Source organism: Cylas formicarius, unplaced genomic scaffold (genome assembly GCF_029955315.1).
Source record: "Cylas formicarius isolate icCylForm1 unplaced genomic scaffold, icCylForm1.1 PGA_scaffold_7__23_contigs__length_41026272, whole genome shotgun sequence".
In the NCBI taxonomy this organism is placed as follows: domain Eukaryota; kingdom Metazoa; phylum Arthropoda; class Insecta; order Coleoptera; family Brentidae; genus Cylas; species Cylas formicarius.
In genome coordinates this window covers 27,221,946-27,249,046 of record NW_026844352.1, presented here as the reverse complement: position 1 = coordinate 27,249,046, position 27,101 = coordinate 27,221,946, and the positions used below count along the sequence as shown (strand labels likewise).

General features: G+C 32.6%; 1 protein-coding gene across 3 annotated transcripts; it reads left to right on the top strand.

Annotated features, from left to right (window-relative positions):
- The first annotated feature begins 10,447 nt into the window (after window positions 1-10,447).
- On the top strand, window positions 10,448-19,458 carry LOC132704570 (gamma-aminobutyric acid receptor subunit beta-like). 3 transcript variants are annotated; one of them, XM_060674649.1, is made up of 11 exons: window positions 10,448-10,754; window positions 11,241-11,341; window positions 12,623-12,690; window positions 13,318-13,463; window positions 14,368-14,525; window positions 14,884-15,015; window positions 15,076-15,228; window positions 15,282-15,500; window positions 18,191-18,442; window positions 18,496-18,695; window positions 18,756-19,458. In XM_060674649.1, the coding sequence occupies exons 1-10, from the start codon at window positions 10,681-10,683 to the stop codon at window positions 18,672-18,674; spliced, it is 1,482 nt and encodes a 493-aa protein (XP_060530632.1). In that variant the 5' UTR covers window positions 10,448-10,680; the 3' UTR covers window positions 18,675-18,695; window positions 18,756-19,458. The 3 variants fall into 3 exon arrangements, with proteins under 3 accessions (XP_060530632.1, XP_060530633.1, XP_060530631.1); XM_060674650.1 differs by having other exon boundaries at window positions 18,191-18,433; window positions 18,496-19,458; XM_060674648.1 differs by having other exon boundaries at window positions 18,496-19,458.
- The last annotated feature ends 7,643 nt before the right edge of the window (window positions 19,459-27,101 follow it).

Here is a 27,101-nt window from a genome sequence, read left to right as displayed (position 1 = left end):
AAAGGCCAGCGGCAAGAATTTCAAGGATATAACAGTTTTAAACCCTTAGAGATCGGGGATGCATATTATTGAGATTTTATTTCGATTTCGTTGCGAATACCCTTATCAAGCGACGCGTAAAAATAATGACATTCCAAATTGATGTGCATTCCAGATTCAATATCTATTCTACAAGCATCATATCTGATAAACCTTAAACTCTGATTAACAATTACCTACTATCTGTCTCCCCACCTTATAACTTAAAATTAAATTGAATCTGAAATTTATTTTTTCTACTCCCTACTTTACAATTATGCACTGATCGCGCATGCAAAGTGCATGAATATTTATTATTATTATATTATATCGTTGATATAATTGTAGTTATAAACAACAGAAAATGATCTACCCGCTTCATTGTCAAAGAAATATTGGAGATGATTTTTATTTTGGGTGCGCTGTAGTTTTAAAAATGAAGTGATTGAAAATATCATGAATATTCGGCCAAGCCAAGTACTTTCGAGAAAACAATTTCAGGAGCATTTGTTACATTACAACCTGTAGTGAATTTGAATTTCTTTAATTCGTTAAATTGCGCACAAAAATGAGTGCAAATATTAACAACTTCATATTCAACCACATATTTCATTTATTAGCATTAAGTTTGCTCAATAATATGTAGCACAAGTTTTCCCGAATTAAAACCATGTTCGCAGTGTATATAAGGTATTAAAATGCAAATCTCTTTCCAGGAACACATGTTTTTACACTAAAAACGATATAATGATATTCATGAAATGTGTCTGGTAAAGTCGCAGTTTTATATGTGCTATACAGTTACTGTGAAATTCGGAGTTATATCGCGGAATAAATCCTTGTGGCGCGCCGAGCGAAAATGTTTTTTACTAAGGAATATTATATTTTAAATAATAGATAAAGAAAGTATTGTAAGTTAGAATCACCCCGTGACTTTTAATGAAATGTGTCTAACATCTTGCATCGTAAAATCAGGAATAAATATTACGGAAAACAAATATATTCATGGAAAGACCTCGCCACGTCTTGTAACGCCAAAATGTAAAACATTTGGTATTGATTTCGGGATAAGTAAAACCGATTTGTATACATACTTTGCTGCCAAACACTTGAGAATATTAAAAGTATTCCATTCGTTCCTAGTTTGGAAATAAGTACTATTTTAGTGAGCATTGGTAGGTTTTTTGTAAAGATTTTTTTTAATACTAAATATTTTGAAAATTGTTTTACTTCAGTACTGCAAGCCATTTAGGAACTTATAGAAACAAAGGTGAAGGTTACTAGATGAGCACTCTAAAATAAGCAAGGTATTAACAGTATAGTCTATGAAAAACAAATTAGGTCACGAGAATTTTCTGAAAATTATTTTCAAATTTTACAAAATTTTGACTGGGGAAGAGGTGTTTTCTAATAGAATGTCCATAATAAAGGGGACGATTTTAAAAAGAAAACTGGAACATGAATTAAAATAAAAATTATTTTTACAATCTCCAACCATTTCTAAAGAAATTTAATTCCTTGACTTTTTTTCAATCTGATGTACGGTTTTCGCTTAAAAAAATAATAACCTCTTTGCATGGTCATAACAATATCGTTAATATGGCAGCATGCAGAGAATTATTATTAATCATTATTATTTCGTGCTTAACTAATTGTCTATCTGTTTGATTAGATTAGATTAGATTAAAATACTTCAAAAAATCGAAGTACGAATGCGAAGTACATAAACTCTATATTTTTGAAAACTTCATAATTATTTCTTATAAGAGGTAGTTGGCTGTGTCTGTCAGAATTATTCATTCTGTTGTCAAGGCGGTTGTTTGACATCAGTTTTTAAATTCAGTTTTTGGGGTCTTATTAATTTGGAGTTTAAAATATCCGAGCATTATGGATTATGGGTTACTTTTGAGATATACCTTATGTGTTTTAATCTGTCGTTCGCTTGATGATTGTGACATCTTGACGTCACAGTCAGTTTCGTCGATTGCGTATAAAATTATTCTTAGTTATTCTGGTTCTCAATTTACTAATAAACATGTCCAGCAAATTCAAAAAGTAAGTGCAACTTGATGCCAATACAATCACTTACTAATAAACATAGGCGAGACATACATTTCTTTAAAACGTCTTCACCGTCAGGTTCAAATCTTAAATTTTGAAATGCTTAAATTACTATTACTATTAGGCTATGGTAATAAAAATATGTAATTTGAAAAATTGATAGAGTAGAGAAATATATATTTACTTTATTCATTCATCATTAGTTATTAATTTACAACATGATATTATTACGCTATTCTCGGAATTGCGTAGAGTTTTTAAATTCTAATTGGAGAGGCACGGAATTGCTTTCGGCAATACAGTCAACCAGACTAAAATTGGCATACGCGGAATCATTAAAAACGAATTGCTGTTATTCCGGGAAACAAGATTTTGTGCGATGGATTTTCCAGTGAACTGAAAGAGAAGCTATTTCTGGCACAAAAGTTCATTATTTGTATTTCTCTAATTAGTTTAAAAAACGTAAAGCTTGTATTCGCAGATATCTGGAAAAGCTGCTGAACAATTCGAGGCGTTAAACTTTCTACGATAATGCCAGAATATTTTTTAAGAATTTGAATGTGTTGCGTCTTACTTTTAATGTTCGGTCGACCTACATATACTTGAGGAAACGCAATAAAATGAAACCGTTTATTAAGGCACCCTTACCACCCAAGCATCACATAGCCTTTGTTTCGTGCATTACAAAGAATCCGCCTTCATACAAAGAGAAAAAAAATTCAATACACGACAGTATTCGGCGTGTATAAATTTTTCGGTTATTTTTTAAAATGCGATTTTTACCGAGAAATGAATTATCTAACCACGATTGTAATTTTGTTGCATTAATAAGTAACGCGATTCGAAGGCACAAGGTGAAGATTTATACCCTCTCCTCCAGCAGCTGCAGTTTTGCTCAGCTTGTATTTATTCAACCAACAAACATGTATAGCCTTTATACCTCAATCTTTAATGACAGCTGCAGAGTTTTGGCATACTTATCATGGCTCCTAATTTAAATTTATATGCTGAGAGAAGCAAGCGAAGAACAGTGTATTTAATAATGTAAAAACAGATTTGAGTTTCATACAGTTTTTTATTTTAATTGAATTTTCATATTCTTTCATGATCTTGTTTATCAGGTAAGATGAGCTCTGGGAAGCGACAAGCACATAATAGTATATTATGCAACAAGTGCGGTAAACGGCATTTGAGTCACGAGCTTATTTGGCACGAGCGGAGCGAGTGATTTATATACTAGTGACTTAAAAAGTTTACCAAACATGTTGCATACTATACTTATTTTTACAAAACACAACACAAATAAATTCACTGACATGACCATTAGAATTGACAAACGTCAAAATTCAAAGCGTGGGAAATATCTCCGAAAACATCCGATTTCTGCTAAACCCGTGCGGTGATATCCCGGAAATGTCCGAATGGGCTCGGATCCGTGGAACAAGCAACTCACGTCGTAAAGTGACGCTTTCCGTACGCTAGATCGGTGTATTGTTAGGTATTTTACAGAAGGGAGTAGAAAAATGCTTTATTTATCTGAATTATCTCGAGGCACGAAAATGGATATCACCGAAAATAAAAAAGCTAACCAACGAAGTGAAAATGCATGTAAGGTCCAATTTCCCGCGGAAATAAAAAGATTATAAATCTTCACTTTGCGACTGGACGCCTTTAATAAATAACGCTTAATTCTGGAAGTCGCGTTGTTTTTTTAGCGCTTGCTGCTACTTTCGGTATATCTTAATCTAATATGCAAAGGAAATTGCGGTCGAAATGCGAGAAGATGCCCGGATTATTGCAAGATAAATTACCACCGTGTTCAGATGATTTATTTGGCAGTTAAAATTATCGTACATTACAAAATTGGGAATAAAAATTTCGTCAAACAAGACAAATTCACTAAATGCTTAAAATTTTTAAGGCAACAAATTATAGTCAATTAAAATCAATCAGGAAAATAAAAATCACTTCCCATATTTATTCCGAAAAGATTAATACCTTGAGAAAATTTAAGAATAGCTATATAGATGAGGGTTGGCTCAACAAAATTAGAGTCACATGAAGTATCACAGGTGTTTTCGGCACTTTGATAAATGAAATATCAATAAACCGGAAAAATTAGACTAGTGCTTGATGCTGTAGCAAAACCAAACCATCGGAATTCGTAATATTTCAGGCGACCTAATTTGTCTTTGTCTACAAAATTGCAAATAATAAAAGGCGGTCGAGAAAAGCATTCCTGTTTGTATTACATTATCTCTATTTTGGCCAGATTTTAGTAAAGAAGGAACTATTAGTATCCGTTTTAACGGTTTCTCGAAAATGACATTAGTATGCAAATTTTAATACACTAATACCGTTAGAGGCTAAACTTTACTTCTTCTAAGTCCCACCCCCACTGTCGCTAAAATAAAATCCGAGGTTTTAAACCAAGACCAATTTAAAGCAATTAACTTGAGAATCCAAAATCTGCCCTGGTAGAACTGCGAAGTTTTTACTTTTTTTTTTTAATGGAATAAGAAATCGTTCCTAATTTCTGTATGATTTAAATTACCTTAAACAAAACCAACCTAACGTAAATTTATGTAAACTCTAATACTATAAGTTTTCTTATCAATTTGCTCATATTAAATTATTATCAAATCCTAATTAATAATTACAAGTTGCAATCTCGAATTGGTAAAAGGTTTGTTGAAATCTAATCATTCTGCTAATGCAATAGGAACTTGCTGTTCGTAGAAGAGATTGAATCGATATAGGTGGAACTGGTAAAGTACTCAACACTATACCTGGTATATACTGGGTGTCAGGTAAATGCCCTTATAATTCTTTTCATGTGGAGATATGCGTCCCTAAACAACGCCGCTAATGTAAAATTTGTATGTTGTAACTTTTCAAATTCCAAGTTTTACTTTTGGTTATACAACATTAAACAAAAGTTTTCTTACACTTTTTTTTCGATAATTAAAAATGCAACACCAACCGTAATTCGTTTTTTTTTTCGAGAATTGTTTATTTTGTTGGTCCTAAGCACGTATACTTTTTCTATTATTTAAAAAAAAATGTAATACAGGTTTTTAAAAATTATTTCTTCGTCCACACCTGGTAAACTAAACAAGCGACTGGCTATCATATTACATAAATTTATTAAATTTTGTCAAGTACTTTAAAAGTTCTTCAACCAAAAGCAATTTCTAGCATCATCCTTTAAACGTCGGTGTAGGGAAAAATTATAGTTATGTTACGTTATTTTTTCGTGTTCCATCTAAATGTATAGTAGCAATAATAATGATTTATTGTGTGACAGATTCATACAATTATTGACAAGACAATTGAGCAAACATTGATTGAAATCATACCTAAAACAAAAGAAAGATATAGGATTTAAGAACATACATCTGGATTAGCTAAAGGCAGGTTAAGACGTTTCTGTAAAAAACCATGCACCATAGTTAATTTAATTTTAATTTTAATCCACAATAAAAGTTATGGTTTCGGCACTCGGTGGTTGTCAACTTTTCGTAATATTAATAAGATGATAACCGCTTTTGGTAAATGTCCTTAGTGTCAGCTAACTACCTTAGTTGCACAACAACCAGTTAATGGGAGAAATAACTCTAGCAATTAAGAAAACTCTTAAACTAAGAAGCAAAACCATCTCTCACTTCTTTACTACTTTACTAATTAATGCTCTTACTCTTGCAGTTGGTATGTTAGATTAATTTAATATTTGTTGGTATTCCTGCCTCTATTAGGCTTTAAAAAACGTTTTCAAATTAGAGAGTTGATCGCAATTGAAAATTGAAAATAATTTTTATAAATTTCTCTGGTAATTGATAATTTATAAATTTATATATATATATATATATATATATATATATATATATATATATATATATATATATATATATATATATATATATATATATATATATATATATATATATATATATATATATATATATATATATATATATATATATATATATATATATATATATATATATATATAAATAATTTGTAAAAAAAAAGTTTTGATTTTGTTATTGGTAAGAATGTCACTTATAATGTATTAGTTTGCATTTTTAATCTTGTTATTTTCAAAATAAAATATCAAAGGTCATTTTTTAAAGATGACGGGTAATTTACAAAGTTTGCGTTTATTTTTTCAATTTTGATTAACTTTCGACAAATCTCGCTTAGCAAATTTTACATCTGATGGTTGGAGTTTAAGTTTTGGACCATGCAGGACTGTTTCTAAAAAATAACTTGATAAAACTTGAAATAAAAAAAGTTTTCTATATGGTTCCGACTTGATAGGACACATTGTTTCAAATCTTATATAAATCGTTTTCATTATATGCATGCTTTAAATCAGCCAAAAATCTGTTCTAAGAACGAGACTCACCAAATAATCATAAAGTACACCGCTACTAATAACATCTTTGGGCACATTTTCGTGGAAGTGTTCTTAATGTACCGTTAATAATGTTTAACGCCGGTTCTCTTCACGCGGAGATGTAACTCCGAAAAGTAAGAAGAAAGTTGTGGGATGTTGCGCGCGCTCTCAAACTTTCAAAACAATTTCAGGAAGTTTCAGTGACATGCGCTCGTTATACAACAGGCATTGTCCAGGAAGTTTTTTAATACGGATTAGGTCGGCGATTGGATTAAATAAAGTGGTAGAATTGAACAACGTTTGCTGGGGAACTAGTGGTTTAGTTTGCCTAGTTGCTATAACCAAAAAGTTACTTAAAAACTAAAACACCTAGACTTGACATACTTGACTAGACAATTAAGGGATAAAAAGGATTGTTTTACAGCGCCATGAACTATTTAGGCAGCTTGTATGTATGGCGTTATCGATAAGACGAGCTTTAATACAAAATAAATATAGTTAGTATGCAGATATAACTCGTTGCCATTACATAAATTATACGCAGCATTGATAAACTGCAAATATAGATGCCGACAGATACAATCTTTTTCGCTAAGAAAAGGAATGACTTACAATAGTTTTGTAGATTGTCCCATTAATACTGGTTATTAGAACACATCTTTTGAGAAAAGTGGTAGTAGACAAGTATAGTGCTTTCATAGATAAATGGTTTGGCAATAAACTTGCTGTAAATAAGCAAAGCGAAAATATGTAGTGCCAGGTCGGACTTCTGAAGAAAAGAAGGATACCGACGGAAAAGGTTTATAATTAATTTAATGAAATGCAAAATTTTAACAAAACACGGTTTAAAATATTTTTCTTATGCCCATTTGATATCTATCTACATCAACACCTACATTATAATACATAGATATATATTATTCTGTGTCGCTGTTACTATCTTCACGTAAATTAATTATAATGGTTTTTTACAGTATGACTGAAAGTGTTATAAGATTTTTCTACAATAATAACATGGTTAACGGAATTTTTAAAACTTTTTCTACGACCATTACTTTTTGGGTACATTTTCGCAAAATAACACGAATACATTCACTGACACGACCGTCACAATTGACAAACGTCAAAATTCAAAGCGTGGGAAGTATCTCCGAAAACATCCGATCGCTCCCAATCCGTGCGGTAAAATCCCGAAAATGTCCGAAGTGGCTCGGATTGATGGGAAAGGAAACTGACGTGTTAAAGTGACGCTCCCGCACACTAGATCGGTGGATAATTAGGTATTTTACAGACGGGAGTAGAAAATTAATATATTATGCAACGAGTGGGGTTCACGGCATTTGGCTCACGAGTGACTTAAAAAGTTTAACGAATGTGTTGCACACTATACTTTTTCTACGACTGTTAGTTTTTGGGTACATTTTCGCAAATCAACACGAATACATTCACTGACATGACCGTCAGAATTGACAAACGTCAAAATTCAAAATATGGGAAGTATCTCCGGAAACATCCGATTGCTCCGAAACCCGTGCGGTAAAATCTCGGAAATGCCGTAATTTAATTTTGAACTTTGCATTATTGAACCCTGGAGAACCTTATGTACAACTGAGATATTACTATAACGCTATTCTGAAGAATGTTGTGTAGAAGACAAAACTTGAACCATTCTTTAACAAATTCTGCCGTTGAGCCACAAAGTATTTACCTTTATTAGACCAAGAGATTGTTCTACACTTTTCCGAAGAATGATATTGAAAACCCATTGTGAACAAAGGCTAGTAATTCTGCAGCTTATTCTCCATTAACAAGTCGTTCCTTCAAACTTCCTAGGGTAGGTGCTTGCACACGCCAGAATATATACTGGAACCCAAATCTTTACGCTTCTTTCTTGTTTTAATGAGATTTGACAGTTTTTTTTTTCACACGATTCAGTAGCTTAACCAACTAACAATAGCGTTAAGACTCTAACTTCTAACAGTAGAATGTCTTCCCACAGACGAAACATGCCGAGTTTTCTAAAATCAATATTTGACAAAGACGACTAATGCTGTTAATATTAAAAGTCAGGTAGCACCCCTTCTTATTGAAGTCATTAGGTCAAAACAATTTAACTATGAAAGCACTATATCACATTTACCATAATGCTATAAACATTCTATATCTAAACTCTAGTTATAAACGGTATCTTGGTGGTTGATGTGATCATTTAAATGCATCTCTCATATTACTGCTTGACAATCGCAGTAAAATATGTTTATGTGGCTGAAGTTAGATTTGGATTTGGATTCGGATTTGAGAATATGACAGTGGACCAGTAACCTTAATACCTTACTTACCTTAATTAATAATACCTTAATTAAAAAAACGTATTCCTGTGGAAATGCCGGGAAAGTAACCATGGAAATATTGTAAAGGAACTCCCAAAAACCATATCCAATGTTGCTATACAGAAAAGAACCCCTTTTCCCTTCGCATCACCCCAAAAAATAAATTACTTTAATTACTATTGCGCAATCTCGAAAAAATCTAACCTTGTCCCAGAGATTCAAAAAGACCATTGATAAGTCAGTTAGGAGAGCTTCAAAATGTTGTATTGCTTAACCACCTTGAAACTGTCGGTAAGATATAATACTACCCCCAATAATAAAATTTCCAAAAATTCGTTATATTTATTTCGCAATTAGAAAGAAATCTGACGTCCTCAAAGATATTCAATTAGGCCGTTGAAGAGCCACTTAGGAGAGCTTCAAAATGATTTATTACTCAACCATCTTGAAAACGTCGGGAATATATAAAACTACCCTCAATTATGAAATACCCAAAAGTTCATTATAATTATTTCGCAATCTCAAAGAAAATGTGACGTTGTCCCAGATATTGAAATAGACCAAATGATGTATTACTCAACCACCTTGAAACCGTCGGGAAGATGTATAACTATCTCAAAAAAATCTGACGTCACAGATATTCAATTAGACCATTAAAGAGCCACCTATGAAAGCTTCAAAATGATGTATTGCTCAACCACCTCGAATCGGTAGGAATGATATAAAACACTCAGTGTTCGAAGTGTTTTCGGAGCGCGAGCATTTAAGATGCTAATTGGGATCTTGGCGAAACGTCTGCAGGATTCCAGTCGCAGTTCAACAAACGAAAGAATGATATCCCACAACAATATATCGTGCGTTGAATTCACATAAGAATATTTTTCATCCTGAAGCTGCCTAAGTATTTGATTTCCATTAGTCGAGACAGTACTTCTTTAATAAAGTCCCTAAGGAGTGACGCCAAGCAGAAACGAAAATTAAATGAAAAGAACCGGAATCGATCGATTACCTTACATTTAGTGTTAATAGTAAAGATATTTTACAAAAAAAATTACTGTTGGTGACGTTAGCATTTACTTCTTTTTCATAAAAAAATATCGATCTTCATTGTCAAAATTAATAGAAAACTGTTCGTTATTGTTCAGAATTGAGTTAAGTAACATCGAGACCATTCACAAGAAATATCGGATTGAAACTATTCTCACAAGGGATAAATATCTCAACACAATGCCAAACTTGTATCAATTTAGAATAATTGGTAAAGTTCAATTTATGCGATCAATTTAAGCGATATAACTATTTCGCTTGATATATTTGAGAAAATACTTGTAGGAGAAACTGCACTCTCGATTAATAAGTTAAAAAAATTACTACATTCTTATGTTTTTTGGACTTTGTCAAACATACAAATTTCAAAAGTTGCACGAAGAAATATTGTAATTGTATATTTAAAATTTAGTTTTTTCCGGAGAGGCATTTTTTACGACTTACAACGGCAAATATATTATTAATGTTGGAGCTTTTGCAACATCCGGTATAGATATCGAGCAAAGCGCTTCCAAAATCTCTCGCGAGTCGGGCAGCGATCTTTACGCTTGCGCCCCCTGGGCTCTATCACGCTTGTTGAACTAAGATCGGAGAGGGTTGTACGTAGAATACGTTTAGTAAAATGCCGATATTAAATCATATAATTTTAAAACCCCTCCATTAATCTTTGTGTGTAAATCGAACTGTTCGTGCTGTTTGCGAGTTTTAAGCAAGTAAAATGTATAAACACAGTTAGACTGGTAATTTTAAAAACATATTCGGAGTGAGTGAATTGTTCAAATAAAAATGACCGAGATTTTAAGCGATTTTCTTAAGTTATGAACTATGGTGCTAAATTTTTTAACAAACATCGTTCTGTGGCTGTGTTTTTTTGTTTCCTTGACTTTAGCAATTGATAGGTGAGTAGAAAAATACTACATATTCATCATACATTCATTCATTATTAAATTATTTTAAGAATGGTAGTAATTTATGAATAATGTTATTAATACAGAAAATTAAATGGCTATGGTGACCATATTTAATATTATTTTATTTTAAACAAGTCAGGTTCCCTCCCTATTTTTCAGCTGGCATCTAATTATATTTAGTATTAAAATGTGGTTTCAAAATTAGCAAATTTATAATGAATCATTAAAAATTCAAATTACAAAATTTTACAATTATCGGCTTATTTGTTTGTTATATGAATCACCGTCTAGCAAATAATAACAATATTTAACAAATTACTATTGCTATCAAAGAAAATTGCTCAAAATCAAATTAAAAAGCAATTAAAGAAAAATGTTACAAGTATATACGACTTTTGAAAAATGGAAAATAAACAAATAATATGATCTGAACGTTTTACAAATTTTTTATAATTTGGGACACATTAATTTCAGGGATAGAAGGAGTTTAGTGTCTGATAGACTGGACAATGTCACGCAGACCATATCCAAACTTCTAGACGGATACGATATTCGACTGAGACCAGATTTTGGAGGTAATGATTGTTTATTTTAGTCCCGGTTTTCAAAGACGACTCAGAGAAATATCACAAAGGCGGATATTTTAAATTAAACGTGTCAGACGCAAATACTTTAATTTAGAGCAGTTTCTGCTTCGACGAGCACCGAATTTGCCTTAAAGACACAAATAGGCGGTTTCGGTGAATGTCTGTAGTAAATCGAGAGTTCAATTTCCTTCTTAAGCGACGAACGGATCTAGCTTAATTTTGAAATGGACGAAGCTAACGGTAAAATTTAAAGTACATTTTAGATACGCCTACGAAAACCACCAGCATTTAGGTGGTTTCATTTGATTTGCTTTTGTTATAAGTTATAATACTGCCGTATAAAACTGTATGAGTATAGTTTTGTAGTTCAGTTAAATTGATTATATTCTTTGATTTATGATTACTTTCACCAAAGCCTAACGAATGTATCTACAACGCTTTTTATGAAATTATAGCACATGCAAAATTAGAAAATTTGAATGGCATATTTGTTACAAATTTACAAGCAGTAAACGTGTGTTGAGGCGCCGAGCATTTTGTATGTCAGTTCCATTCTTTGGATTTCCCTTGGGATATACAATATCCTTACGGATCGATAATATTTTTCTTGCAGGGTATAAGATAGGAACTAATTTTGTAAATTCCGCATACATAATTGTAATCCTTGTTTGAAGACCTTTTTTTGGCACTTTCATAGCCCCATCTGAAACTATATTACTTCTGATGGCTGCCTTTATTTATTGTGCAATATTTAAAACCATTATTTTGCTGCACGTAATGTTAGTTTCGTCTATTACACTTATTTTTGTGTCGAATCAATTACATACTATAAATTATCTTTCGAACTTGTTCTTTATTTATTTCTTCGATACAAAATTTGCTCGAAAAAGCACCAGTTACAAGTAAAGTTTAGCTCAAACATTTATTTACAAAAAGCATATAAACAGGTTCAATAATTTCCTTGAGATGAAGATAAACATGTTTTTCGAATGTTCTATTATTAGCATTTGTCTATTATAAAAACGATATAGTCCTCAAGCAAAAAAGATTTGAGAAAGAAAAATTAAAAGATAAACAGGTCGAGAGAAATGCAATAAAAAAATGGTATGTACTATATTTACTGAATATTATCTTAAAGGAAAATCTCCGACGCAACTCACTGCTACTACAGTCTCACTGTAGTAATATTGACTTAATGTAATAAATTTAATTAGATTGGCTTTACTTAATCAGCTTCAAGCTTAGCGTTTTTAACATTAAAATTTGCAGGTGAACCATTGCTGGTCGGAATGGATCTCACGATTGCCAGTTTTGATGCCATATCGGAAGTAAACATGGCAAGTATTATGTTTTGTTATATTTTAAGCTAAAGTTTTATATTAAATTCCCTAGAAACGCGTAGTTTGTATTTTATCGTAAAAAATTTAATGAAGGAATAATCGATTGGGTTATCATTGAAATTTTAATTAAATTCTTGAAGCGTAGATCACGTCTCGGCCTTTCGACGAAATATTAACATAATTCGGGTTAAGCCTACGGGCAAGGTATAGAATGCCATTCTTTGACAAATTTTTAGGATTATAACAGTTTTTGGGTTAGACAAGTATTGCCCGAAATATATTTAAACAATAAATTAAGTATACGAGAATCGTTTCGGTTAATTTAGGCAATGTTAAACCAAGTTTTTAATGGAGTTTAAGATGTTTGGTATGCGGGACTGCATTTTTCTAAACCGTACTCAAAGTTGATAAAAATTGACATCAATTTCAAAAATCGCAAATTCTGGTAATTTGAACGTAAGAGTTATAAAGTTGAAATATCATATCAGCGTTTTATAAATAGTTTGGTCGAATTGGCCCTAGCTTTTACAATAAATATTTGCGAGACCGACCGGAGGCTTTCGACGGTCTTTTATAGACATTGACAGGAAATTATATACACTCTGAGGATGCAATATTTTCCAGGATTATACCATTACGCTGTATCTGAATCAATATTGGAAAGACGAACGTTTAGCCTTTAGCGACCAGGAAGAAGTCCTTACGTTGTCAGGGGATTTTGCCGAGAAAATATGGGTTCCAGATACATTTTTTGCCAACGACAAGAATAGGTAAAGTACGCGTAGTTTTATAAAGCGATACGTTTATCTAATTCACATTCAATTCATTTGAACATTTCAAATATAAGGACGATCTGAAACCCAACAAGTTTTTCATTATCTTATATATTTTTTAATATTATTTTATGAATGTCGCGGTTCCGTATTACAATTTTGTTTTCGCCTTGCTGTAACAGCATATTTCAAATGCATGTGTATAAGTGTGGGTCAATCCCTCTATTCCATAGAGAATCTAATTCATTTCTTGCTTTGCTTATTAACTCAGTCACTTCTGATTTAGAATGTTTTCTTATTGTCATAGTTTTACTTTTCTTGTTAGTAAGTTTTTTTGACTATTTCCAATTGGGATCCTTGATAATATCAAAAAAAATTAAGAAAACTTAGCAAAGGTATATTATTGTTACGGCACTTGTGATGCATTGTGCGCCGCCAACGTTTATTACGTAATTTCATTGGAAATCGGCGTTCGACATAAAATTTTACGCTATATCGACCGCAAAGTACCTTTAGACGGCTCTTTACATTAATTTACTTTCGAAAAATCTGTTAGATCATCAATGGCGGCTACAAAAAGCCACTTAACCCACTTTTGATGGGGCAAATCGAACAGAGTCAATCAATTAACTGTCAACTTTCAGCGCAAAAAATATATCCTGTACCGTTTAATTGGCAACTTCGATGTGAAATCTCAAAAGCTAATAATATTGCCAATTTGGAAATGCTTATATCTGATATGGAAAATAAAGATTTTTTTGATGGAATTATTGAACTATGAAAATATGAACATAATTTGAAATATACCGACATCGATATGCAATTGAATATATTTTGTCTGGAGTTCTTATTTCGTATCATTAGACTTTTGTCGTATAGATAGAATTTCCATTATTTCCAGTTTTCTGCACGACGTAACGGAACGAAACAAACTAGTGAGGCTAAACGGAGAGGGATCCATTACATATGGGATGCGTTTCACCACTACATTGGCGTGCATGATGGATCTACACTATTATCCTCTGGATTCGCAAAATTGCACTGTGGAAATTGAAAGCTGTAAGTGCGCGGCCATTTAAATACGAATTATTAACGCAAAGTCCCATTTTAATGCAGAATATTTTTTTTGCTAACATGAAATTTTACATGCGCAAATTATTGTCAATCAACAAACAACGCGCTTATTTTAAAACTAATAAAATAGCGAGTATTGCATTTGAAGTCATGTAGTCATTTTTTTTTCATAATTTTATGATAATAAATTTAAATAATTGTGGCTTGGAGTTAAACAAGCCTTATTTGCAATCGACGGTTTTAACATTATTTCGCGCCATTGACACATTTCCAAACACCATGCCTGGTGTGATGACTTGCAAGACAGCACGATAAAGTGGTCTAAATCACTCTTTGACCGCAGATGGCTATACCGTAATGGATGTCGTTATGTACTGGATGGACAGACCCGTCAGAGGAGTAGAAGAAGCAGAATTACCTCAATTTACCATAATAGGTTACGAAACTAACGATAGGAAAGAGAAACTGGCAACAGGTCGGTTCTGTTGCGTGTTTTTTGGAAGTACCTATTGAATACGAAATTGCGAATTTCTAGGTATCTACCAGCGGTTATCGTTATCATTCAAGCTACAGAGGAATATAGGCTACTTCATATTCCAGACCTATCTTCCTAGCATTTTAATCGTAATGCTCTCTTGGGTGTCATTTTGGATCAACCACGAAGCGACTAGTGCTAGGGTAGCCTTGGGTATGTTAAATCGTAGAAAAATCCCGTGCTTGTATTTATTGCCTTCTTTCTAGGTATAACTACTGTGTTGACAATGACCACCATCAGTACTGGCGTGAGAAGTTCCCTGCCGCGTATAAGTTACGTCAAAGCGATCGATATTTACCTGGTTATGTGTTTTGTATTCGTTTTTGCCGCGCTTTTGGAATACGCGGCCGTTAACTACACATACTGGGGGGCTCGGGCAAAAAAGAAAAGCAAGAAGAACAAGGAGGGTGAAGAAAATAAACCAGGTAATCCCATTTGGATTAATATTTGAATAAATATTCATTATATTCTTACATCCACCTGCACCTATTATCATATGCAAATGTCAGAAAAAACAAACGATGATATCAAGCTGTCAAAATGACAGAAACATATCTATTTTTTTAATGGAATGTCCTATATATTATTAGCTTAAATTGTAGATCTTTTTTTTCTGATTTCAAAAACATGTAGTTTATTGACATTTTATTTAGCTGTATGGTTTAAAAATGGTGAAGTCTGACTTGATAGAAACCATATTATTTGGCGTTTTTGTTCTTCAGTAAAACCCATTTGAAATATCTTAAGTTAACTTACGCTGCAGAGATTTAGTTTTGATTAGTTGTCAAAAGTAGACCATTGTTAAAACAATTGCAAACATCAAGGCAGACTTGACCATTTTTAAACAATATGGCTGTTATCCAGAAATCGAATGATAATTATAATTAAACTGAAATAACGCAAAAACGGCGAAATGAAATGTCAATAAACGATATGTTTTTAAAATCACGAAAAAAAGCTAATAGGGCATACCATTTAAAAAAAAAAAAGATGTTTTTTCTGACATTTGCATAAGATAATAGAGCAAAAAATTTCAAACACTTTTTTTTCTATCTTTCTATAGGTGGGTGCAATTGTAGCAAATTTTTGCTTCGCAGCTTTAGTAAAATAAAATGTGGATCATTCTTCATACCTAAAAAGTATTTTTTAACATATGGACAAATATTTTCTCTTCGTGGTTAAGTTTTCCCTTTTGCGCACGTTTATTATTTCACCAGCTAGATACAAAAAAAGATCCCATCCTGTCTCCGAGAGCTCTCATTTTATATGACAGCAAATATGTTTGTCAATAAATAATCGCAATTTTCAGTTTTTTGGAGGCGAGAGTAAACAAACTAATACTGTGGTGTATGTAATATTCATTTTTTTGTACATCAAACAAATTTGTTTTTTGTATTAACAAGGTGTATAGTTGCAACAACTACTGTACTGCGATGCGATCTGATGAAGGTCTGTTACGGAAGCCCCGGGGCAGGTATTTGACTCAGGAATGATATTATTCCGGACAACCACAACAACAGCTTGTCCCAGATCGAAGTGAACGGTTGAAATGCTGGAAGAGCAAATATTATTTTTCATGTAATCATTCATTACCGCTTTTGTTTATTTTCTGAAGTAACTCGGAAAAAGTATAATAAAAGTAAAACCTAGGTCCTTTATCCAACAATAACCAAAAACTGTAAACTCTAGTTCGTTACTTACGAGTAGTGGAGGGCGTCATTTCGGCGATATCTTTGAGTACTGCTGAAATAGGTGCCAGAAAAAGTGATGATATTGAGTTGGGCTTCTCTCCTAAAAATATATACGTTAAGTGTCATTGTATTGTCAAACAAGCTTAATTGTTGTTATTGTGTTTATTTGTCCAAGCATCCATACTTCTACAGTACCACAGTACTGAAGAACAAGAAATTAAATTCGGCGTTTAGTCTACAAATGCGGCAAATATGCCAATATTTTTCGGCCCTAATTGTACCCTAGTGGCATGTAGTGATTACACGATTTATTACAGTGAAAAAAACCGAGGAAGGTAAGGTAATACAATTAAATTTTTAAGAACGTTAAAAACTTTAAAAGGTTCAAAATTGTCCTGTATTTTGAAAATCAAATTCGACACTATAAGTTTATATCTTTTATTCTTAAAACATCGCAATAACAAAGCAAGCCAAACAAACTACCATTCTACTGTTTTTGAAATCTCAGATTCAACTTTACTCACCTGCATTGTCGACACTAGCATATGCACTTGTTGCGATCCCTAAAACATTGTTGTGAACATTTGGTTGCAAAGGTGTTTTTAATACGTACCGATAATCAGAAAAAACGCCAGTGAAAATATCAAAGATTTCATTGTAGCGCTGTTGCTCATTTTTTATCGGTCGTTTGTGGATTGGAAAGCTATTTATATAAATTTTCGTGATGGTTGACAATACAGTAATAGTCGTTTTAAAATCTCACGAAATTAGTATTCAATTGTCAAAGATTATTTTTATAGTCCATTAAGTTGAAACATTTTAACAATATTTTAATAATCTTTTATGCAGACAATTATCACAAATAGATATGAGATTTTTATATGATCCATTGTTTTGCACTTTTATGTGCGTACCAAAATATTTTAGTGTAGTCATATGATTCCTAAATCCAACTTGCATAGGAACATAAAAGTAGGTTCCAATAAATAGAAATAGAATGGTGAAAAGTGCTAGTATATTATGCAACAAAATTGATAAACGCCATTTTGGTGTTTGATTCGGCAAGATTTCCCCCTTGTAGTAGAGCGAGTACTTGTATACTATACTTCTTTGCATTTGCATTTTTGTAGTATGTTGTATATAAAATTGCGTATTGTAGAAAATTTAATACCCACTAAAACCCATAAAGTTCTAATAATCGATCCTCTAAGTCCCATCACTGATATTTTTGCCAAAAATTGCAAAATGACAGCTTGATGTGTCTAAAATTCCTTGGGATATGTAAAAAAATTGACCCTAACTCCCTAATTGTTGATGATATAATCCAACAAATAAATCGTTTGCATAAGAGAAATATTTTTACTAGTAACATGTGGTTCATTAATATTCTCTGATTTATTTTTTAATTATTGTATCTTAACCAGTACCAGGGACCAACACTGCACCTGTGGTCGACCAAAATCAACAACAGCCTAAACAGTACACTCCTGAGGATATCATAGAGTTACACGATATAAGGATGAGTCCCATACCGTCCATAAGGAGAAACAGTTCGTCTTGCCTAGGAACGGGCGAGTTCGACTTTTCCAATTTCCCGCCAAGTTTTCGTCGATCTAGGTCGTCGGGATTATCGTATAGTTACAGATCCCCGGGATTAAGATATAGAGGTAAGAGAGGTAAGCATACATCAATGGACTCAGTGCTATCTTTCATTTCACTCTTAATTTAGGTACGCCAGTCCACAAACCAAAGGTTCTCAACGCCATCAAAAAGGGAGCCTTAGTTTTGAAAGTTTCAATGCCGAAAATCAAAGACGTCAACGTCATAGACAAGTATTCTCGGATAATATTTCCTGTCACGTTTATGGTGTTCAACGCCGGATATTGGCTGTTTTATTTTCTGGACTGATGGAAAATAACTAGCTAAAAAGTATGATTAAAATTGAAATGAAGGATGTTTTAACGTAAATTATGTAATTTTTAATACTAGGTCGAAAAATCGAAAATCAACAGGGTGGGATTTATCCTGAAACAATCTGATTAATAGTGTATGTCGTCCTATATCAGCAGGTTATGGCAACATTGAATTTATATTACGAAAACGTAGGCAGTAAATTTGCTGTTGGGCCTTAACAGTGCAATCTGACGGCCAACAAAATATACAAACATTTTTGAAAAGACGAATTAAACCTAAAATCCTAGGCAAAACGACCTGTTGAATCACAAGTCAGTAAAATAAATTTATTTCTTCACAAGCGAGCACAATACACAAGCCCATTAATTGATCCCGTACATCGCATTCCGTTAAATAATCATTGTAGTGCCTACGTTTTACAATGGTGGAAATAATCATATTTGCATCTTTTTCACAAATGTCCAGGCAGGAAAAGAAAATATTTTACTCACTTGTACTGCAAATAGTTATTTTTACATTTCAATTTATAGGCGGAGAATTTGCAAGATTCCAAAAAAAAAAATTGAAAAACTACACAACTTTAATAAATAAGAATGAAAATATGTACCTTTTGTGAAATTTGTAAATGCTCCTTTATGTGCTCTCCTCAAACGATTTATAACATCGGAAAGTATTGTACTAATTAAAAACATTTTAAATTTACTGTGTGTTGAAAGTGTAAAATTTTAATAGTTCCTGTTATAATTTGTAGATGATATATTTAATAAAGTTAGCAAAATGTAGATGTTTATTAAATATTTATTTCGCAAGTTGTAAATTCAATAGTGATTCGTTTGTATGTACCGTGCGTTCAATTCATCTTGATAACATTTTAAGTGACTGCAACTTTTTTGTTTTTAGAGATATCAAGGTAAATAAAAAAACAAAATGTAGGGTTAGTAGCCAAGTTTTTTTCCAAGCGACGTTTAAAACAAAATACTATCAGTTTACTGACATATAAGCCTACATCATACTTTTTTAAATGTAATACCCTGTATATTATATATGTGTTTAATAGAATATCTTATTCCGATTTCAATGATGTAATACTCGTTTTTGACAAATCGGCAAAAATAGTAAATTTTTATATAATTTCACAGAGTGCCGTGAGTGTCTGCAACAACAATAATTATTTACAAATTAAAGTAAAGCAAAATTTTCAAATTTAAGTAAAATAAAAACTTCTTTAACTATTCTAAATGCTCCATTTTTCACACACTCTAATTGTATGCTTTTTGCATTTAGTAACGTTTCCGGATTGTCTCTTAATTGATTGATTGCCTCTGAAATCGTTTGCCGAAGTTCCACGACATTATTACAGGGAGTTTTTTTCCCGCGATTTTTTGTGTCCCACAAGAAAAAATCCATTAAAGTTAAGTCAGGGCTGTTGGTTGGCCAATCCATTATTCCGCCGTTCCCTATTCAGCACCTGGAATATTCCATGTTAAGAAAATTTTTAACTTACTCAACATTGTGAAGAGAGGCACCATCTTGCTCTTGCTAATATATAATCAGCGCTGATATATTTAGGGGTAAATTTTTTATATATTGTTCTATTTGGTGCTCTAAGAGTTTCAAATAATGATCCCCAGTTAACTTTTGATCTATAAATGTTGGACCCAAAATATGCCCATCTATGACACCACACCATACATTAATTGATTGGTTGGACAATATCGCGTATTTTTTCTAATAACCCTTTCTTGTATTGAATGAATTTTCATCATCAGTTCATAAAATCATTTTCAAAAAATTATTGTTCTCAGTATGTCTATTTAAAAAATCCAAACAAAACTGCATCATCCTTTGGCATTGTTCTGCACTTAGTTTTTGAGTTTTCAAAACCGTTTTCTGCAAATTCCTTTGCCAGCCTTGGAAATAGGTATCTGTTTTGAAATAGCTCGGCGGTCCAGATAAAGTCTAATATACGGACGGCGAGCTGCGGTTGCACTTTTGCCGATTTGTCAAAAACAAGTGCACTGAAATATGTCAGAAAATTGACAGCGTTTCGTTTTTATACGTCACTTGGAAAAAAACTTGGCTACTAACCCTACATTTAGTTTTTTTGTTTACCTTCATATCTCTAAAAACAAATTGTTATCAAAATAAATTGAACGTACGGGATATGCATTCATTGGCATCTCATTATTATTCCATTTGGCTGATTAAAAATTATGTATTTCTTTTTTTTGTTTAATTAATCTTTAAATTTTGCAGTCACCGTTTAATTCTTAGGTAAGTAACAGAGGTGCAAGTAAAGTCACTCCCTAACGATTTTCAATTCGTTCTACTCATCTCTAATACTCTATTTTTAAATAACGAACGGAAAATAGGCGAAATACATAAATATTTCAGCAAAATTAATCATATTTCATTTAAAAATTGCTCCTTGTTTAGCAATTTAGCGTTGGCGATGAACATTTTGATCTTAAAAGCAAAACGTGGACGTAATTCATTGAAACTAAAAAAACTGGAAAAAATCTACTGCACTCAGTGACAATCCAATACATATTAAATTAACCAACACATCATTTTCATGTTCAACGAGATCTGGGAACATTTTGAGAAAATACTGCCTTCAAAAATTTAAAATGACCGCACGTATTAAATGGTCCGCCTCGATTTTTTTTTCATCGTCGCCTCAAAAATTTCCGTATTATCAGAATTAGCTATACATCTAGTAACTATTTGGTACAAATAGTGCGGCCCACTCAGTTTTTGAAATGCAGAGAGATTTTATTTGACTATTTACAAATTGACTAATTTACGAAAGTAAAGATTATTATAGTGATGGAGAAGAAAAAAAGACGTAATACAACAAAAACGCAGGGAAAAAATTATAAACTCAAAGTTTCCAAATGATAATAATAATAATATCGAATAATAACAGCACGACATAATGTCGATCTAACTGCTGTTCTAGTGGACAAGTAGCAGCTAAAGATGGCACATTCATGTATGAAAGGTATTCCATTCAATTCTACTAAGCGATGGGTCACCACATCAAAAGTGCGCAAGACAAACAAACGTACCCAAATAAAATATCTGACAAACATACACGATAAATGTGTTTGGAACTTTTTCTGTTTTAATCGGGTATGGATTCAACCTGTTTCAAGTTGCATCAAAATCCATTTTTGACATTGTATTTCAAATTTTAATACCATATATCGTTAAAAGATTTAGGAAACTTATTATTCTTAAAATGTTTCAATTACATAGCAATCTAAGTTTATTTTAAAAAACACTAATGGAAAATTATAAGTGAGGAATAATTCATGCCTGAAAAGCAAAAGCTGAACAGCCTCTCTTTCGATATTAGGAGTTTTCGGCGGGGTTTTTGCAAAATCAAAGTCTTATTTGGCGAAACTTTCAGAAATATTATTACCTTCTTCAGGACTCTTTACCGCAATATAAAATAAAACTAGAAATAATACTGGTGCCAAAGAAAAATTTGTATTAACATTTATTAATATGATTTTCTTAACTAACATAAGCTAAGAACTCATCATTTACCAAGTTGCTTGCCAGTTTTTTTTTCGATGCAATCTACGTAAAAAATAGTTTAAAATAACTGGCATGAAAAACGAGTTATTTCGTTTTTTTCAATAGTATGTTATGCAACAAGTGCGGTAAACGGCATTTAACTGACGAGTTTATTTGACACGAGCGGAGCGAGTTTTTAATAAACGAGTGAGTTAAAAAGTTTACCGAACGTGTCGCATACTATACTTTTTCTACGACCGTTAGTTTTTGCGTAGATTTTCGCAAAACAACAAGAATACATTCACTGACATGACCGTCAGAATTGACAATCGTCAAAATTCAAAGCGTGGGAAATATCTCCGAAAACATCCGATTGCTCCCAAATTCGTACAGTAAAATCCCGGAAATGTCCGAAGTGACTCGGATTCATGGGCAACGAAACTAACGTGGCAAAGTGACGCTTCCCGCACGCTAGATCGGTGGGTAATTAGGTATTTTACAGACGGGAGTAGAAAAACAACTTTATGGAATGCAACTAAGTCCAATATCTCTGATATTTACATTTAATATATTTTTAATTATTAACATTTGTGTCTAGTGCTCGCGGAAATAATTTTTTTCACTGGGCTGCTTTGCCGCATTATTATTGAAATTTGAAGAGCTAACGAAATGTACTGTCTTATTTTAAATAAAAAATTCATTTCAACTGCTTAATAAATTTAATTAGCCTCGTGAGTGTCGCAGAACAAAATGGTCCCGTAAATATGCACTTGCTACGTTGCTTTATTTAATAAAAGTCGTATTGCACGCCGGCAACATTCATTTCACGGTCGTCCATGTGCAAAGTGACATCAAAGGTGCGAGTGGAAAGGGAATTAGCCCTCGCAGGAGCACTTAATCAAACTGACATTGAAATTTCCCAGAAGGTTATCGAAAATGCTTTGATCGGACCACAACAAAGGACCGACTGAAAGTGACCCTTTTTGTTCTGTGCTGGTTGGGTGCTAAAACGCACCTCTATACGGCTCCAATGTACAACAATTAACGAACACGACATGGCCGAGAATTGAAGCTATAAATAATTAACCACGTGTTAGACTTGAGTGAAATGAAACGTCTGCCCTCCAGTAATATCACCTATATACTGAAGAGTACCAACAGAATCATTATGTAACTATGTGTTCTAATTAATAATCGTTACATTCGACCATCTTGACACTGAATCGTCCTATGCTTCTTCTGGTTCCTCTGTATTTGATTTAGTTTAGAATTCTGTATTGGTTTTACTTTTGTGCTCTTCAGAGCTCTCTATTCGTTTTAATTTTATAAGATAAATTTAAATCAGAATCTTCTAGTTGTACGCTTTTACTTCACTTCAAAATCGTAGCTTTAAATTTTTAATCACCTCCGTGCTATGTAAACCTTAAAATGAGTTATGGTTAACTAAACGTAAAATATTCGGATTGAACTACAGCTAATTTTTCAAGATAAATTTTGTAGAAAATGTAGATAAATTTTGTTAGAAACAAAAATCAAAGTATGATTTTCGCAATTTCGGATTTTGAGGTTAGGAAAATTAGCCACCGCGTTTTATATGGTTTGCCCAAATTATCGATGCTGATTTAAATATAATGTTTTTAAACATTTGAAAATTAGTCCATTCTCGGTGGTCTAAGAGGATATCAAAATGTCATCCAAATCAAACCGATGTTGTACCTTAGTTCAAAGATTAAGTTATTTTCTAGCATTTGAAAAGTTACAGTACTGTAAACGTATGATCACTTTTTACCGACTAACATTTAACTAGATTTGGGGATATTTTGAAACCTGTTGAATTGGCGACCTGTCAACGGCCACGTTGGTTGTTGAACACCGCTAGGTCTTATTGGTTGGAAACGAGATTTCGAATGACCGCGCATGCGCATTTTAGATATCAATATTTTTTATATTATCGGCATAAGAAGCTTCTTTGAGTGAGATCAAAACTTGTGAAATAGATGGTGATGATTTCCTTGTTAAACAATTAATTTGATCTTCTATATCATTCGAAGCATCTTTGAGCTTGTGAATTTATTCTAATCTATACGAAAGTCACCTTTTTTTTTGTCACTACTACTGCTGGGCTAGGCTAGTCGACTAAGCACATATATGGATTTGTTGAATTCGTTTTTGACCTATGAATTCCTTTATCGCAGTCTAAGTAAGAATAAGGACTATAGAAAATATATTCCTGCTTTTCTAAATTATCTTCAAGTTCCGCTAAGTTTGTCACTCCCAACTCATAAGTTGTTTTTTAAAATTAATTTTGATATTTTGATCAGAATTTAAAAATAGCGATTTCTATGATTTACTTAAAGAATTTTCCATCACAAAATTGATTTTACATTCTATAAATCAGAAAAATGCTTTGGTAAAACACAACCTAAACACGGCGTTGTTCTATAAATAATTTTTGAGATCTGTTATTTAACAATATTTTATAATTCCGTAATGAGACTAGTCGCGGTTCAGTAATTTTCTTTGAAATTCCTTTGGTTGCTCAAATACTGACTGAAATATGGTAATAATAAGCTGATAGATTATGATCTCTATTTTTCCCAAATCGTAATTAATGTAATTGTACAAGGGATTTTAAACAAATTTTTTTAAAAGCTCAAATCTGCTGTATCCTATAAATTTTTCATCAAAACCTTTAATAGGAATTTCGAATGTTCTTAAATAGATATTTGTGATATTGTATATATGTGTATTTGCGTGGTGGTGTTTATACTTTGTAAATAATTTTGTAATTCTGATTATATAATTGGGTTTAATCCTGTTGAGCAGTGTACGTAAATAAATAAATACATAAATATAGATCAAAGATAGCTGTTCTAAAGCAGGGACTATACCACACTGAGCGAAATTTTTGTCATTCTTTAATATTGTATGCTTTCCTATAAATTACGTCTTCAATTCGACCTGCGTAAGAATATAATGCAATCAATCAAATTACGTAGGCACTGGTTTATTGCCAAATTAAACAACACTTTAGTCACGAGTTTGATTTGGCACGAGTATCTGAAAACGTTTGCATTCTATACTTTTCCTACGACTACTAGTTTTTGGGTACATTTTTGCATACCAGCTCGTGTAACGTGGCCATCAGAAGTGAAGTGAAAAGTGGCCCGCGACCATTACGAAACTGATTTAAAGGGACACTTTCCGCACGCGTGATCAGTGCTTCATTGGGTATTTTAGAGCAGAGTAGAAAATAGTACACTATGCAACAAGTTTTCGCCACGAGTTTGTTTAGGTACGAGCGGAGATGTTTATCAACATGTTGCACCCTAAAAATAAATAAACATAGATGTAGTTTAAAACTATGATATTTTTCTGTATATTAGTTTTTGGTTAGTTTTATCACCTTTTGCAAAATATATAGTGATGTGAACATCAGAACTGAAAAAAGGAGAGGAAGAGACTCTAAAAAGGCAGATAGAATAGGATATACTAATTGATTATTTTAAATTTGAAAAATTCAAAAATTTCAAATTTTTACACATTGAGATGAAAAAAAGGTCATTTTTCGAAGGCACTTTATTAGTTCGAAATAAGTTAATGGAATAAAAGTTGCACTCAATTAAAAAAAAAGTTGAAAATGATGCCGAAACCACAGCCAAGTTGAGAAGGTACATTTTTTTTTCTCCGCGTTACGACTTAATAGTATATTATGCATCTGAGTCACGAGTTTAAAAAGTTTACCAAACGTGTTGCTCACTATACTTTTTCTACGACCATTACTTTTCGGGAACATTTTTGCAAAAACAACACGAATACATTCACCGACATGACAACCGTCAAAATTCAAGCTGTGGGAAATCTCCGAAAAAGATTCAGTCGCGGTCAAATGCAATTTTAAAAATAATAATTAAAACCAAAACTGAGTGACATTTTCTGCTTGACACTGCTTAAAAATACCTAAAAAAACACCCTTATCATTGACAATTTTTAGTTATCTCCTTCTATGTCGCCCTATGAATCGAAGCTAATTTTTTTAACATCAAATAATTAAAAAGTCAAGGAAAGCCGATTAACAATTACCTGAACAAAAAAAATGCCTCGTGTCCCATTTCAACACTTTACTCTAAAATACTCAATTATGCACTGACCAGGTATACGAAAAGTGTCAAGAGTTCTCAAGGTTACGTCACACGCCACTCAAATTCTTGCTCTTTTCCAAAAATGTATCTAAAAACTAATCGTCGTAGGCAAAGTAAAGCATATATCACGCATATAAACTTTTTCAGTCACTCGCTTAGTAACCACCCGCCACCACTATTTCCGATACTTTACTCATTGGTTTAGGAGCGATCGGATGATTACGGTAGATTTTACCCACGGCGATGAACTTCAGCCATTCGCTTATTGAACACTCGCTTCGCTAGTGACAAAACATACTCGTCACTAAAGTGTAGTTTATCACACTTCTTTCAATATACTATAAAATAAAATATTTCAATAATTTATTTTTTTGCATATTTAGCAACAGAGAAATTTTTTAATGAAACAGCTGCATCTAATAGTTCTGTTGCATTCTGTTGTTAGAATGCGCTTTACAGACTTTATTATTTTTTGAATTTTGCGACGGATATTGGTCCCCGTGAAAATCACGATGACAAAGGTGAAGGTCTGAATGCTCATAGCAGACCGCTTCGTCTTCTGTTTACCTCCAAGGACAAAATTAGTAATCAAAATTAGCCCTTTTATTTTTCCACAATATTATAGACCGTAGTCGTTCTCTCAAATTGCGTGGGATGAGACTCGGCGCAGAATCCGCAACAGGACCGATATCCTCCATATATATATCTGCGCCGCTCTCAAATCCTCCACTAATTTTGGCAAGGCAGAGAAATC

Bases quoted from the DNA above. Each gene is read 5' to 3' on its own strand.
- LOC132704570 (XM_060674649.1), top strand. From the start codon at position 10,681: ATGGTGCTAAATTTTTTAACAAACATCGTTCTGTGGCTGTGTTTTTTT. The intron at 15,016-15,075 runs GTCGGTTCTGTT...GCGAATTTCTAG, and splicing joins GAAAGAGAAACTGGCAACAG to GTATCTACCAGCGGTTATCG. The intron at 15,501-18,190 runs GTAATCCCATTT...TATCTTAACCAG, and splicing joins GGGTGAAGAAAATAAACCAG to TACCAGGGACCAACACTGCA.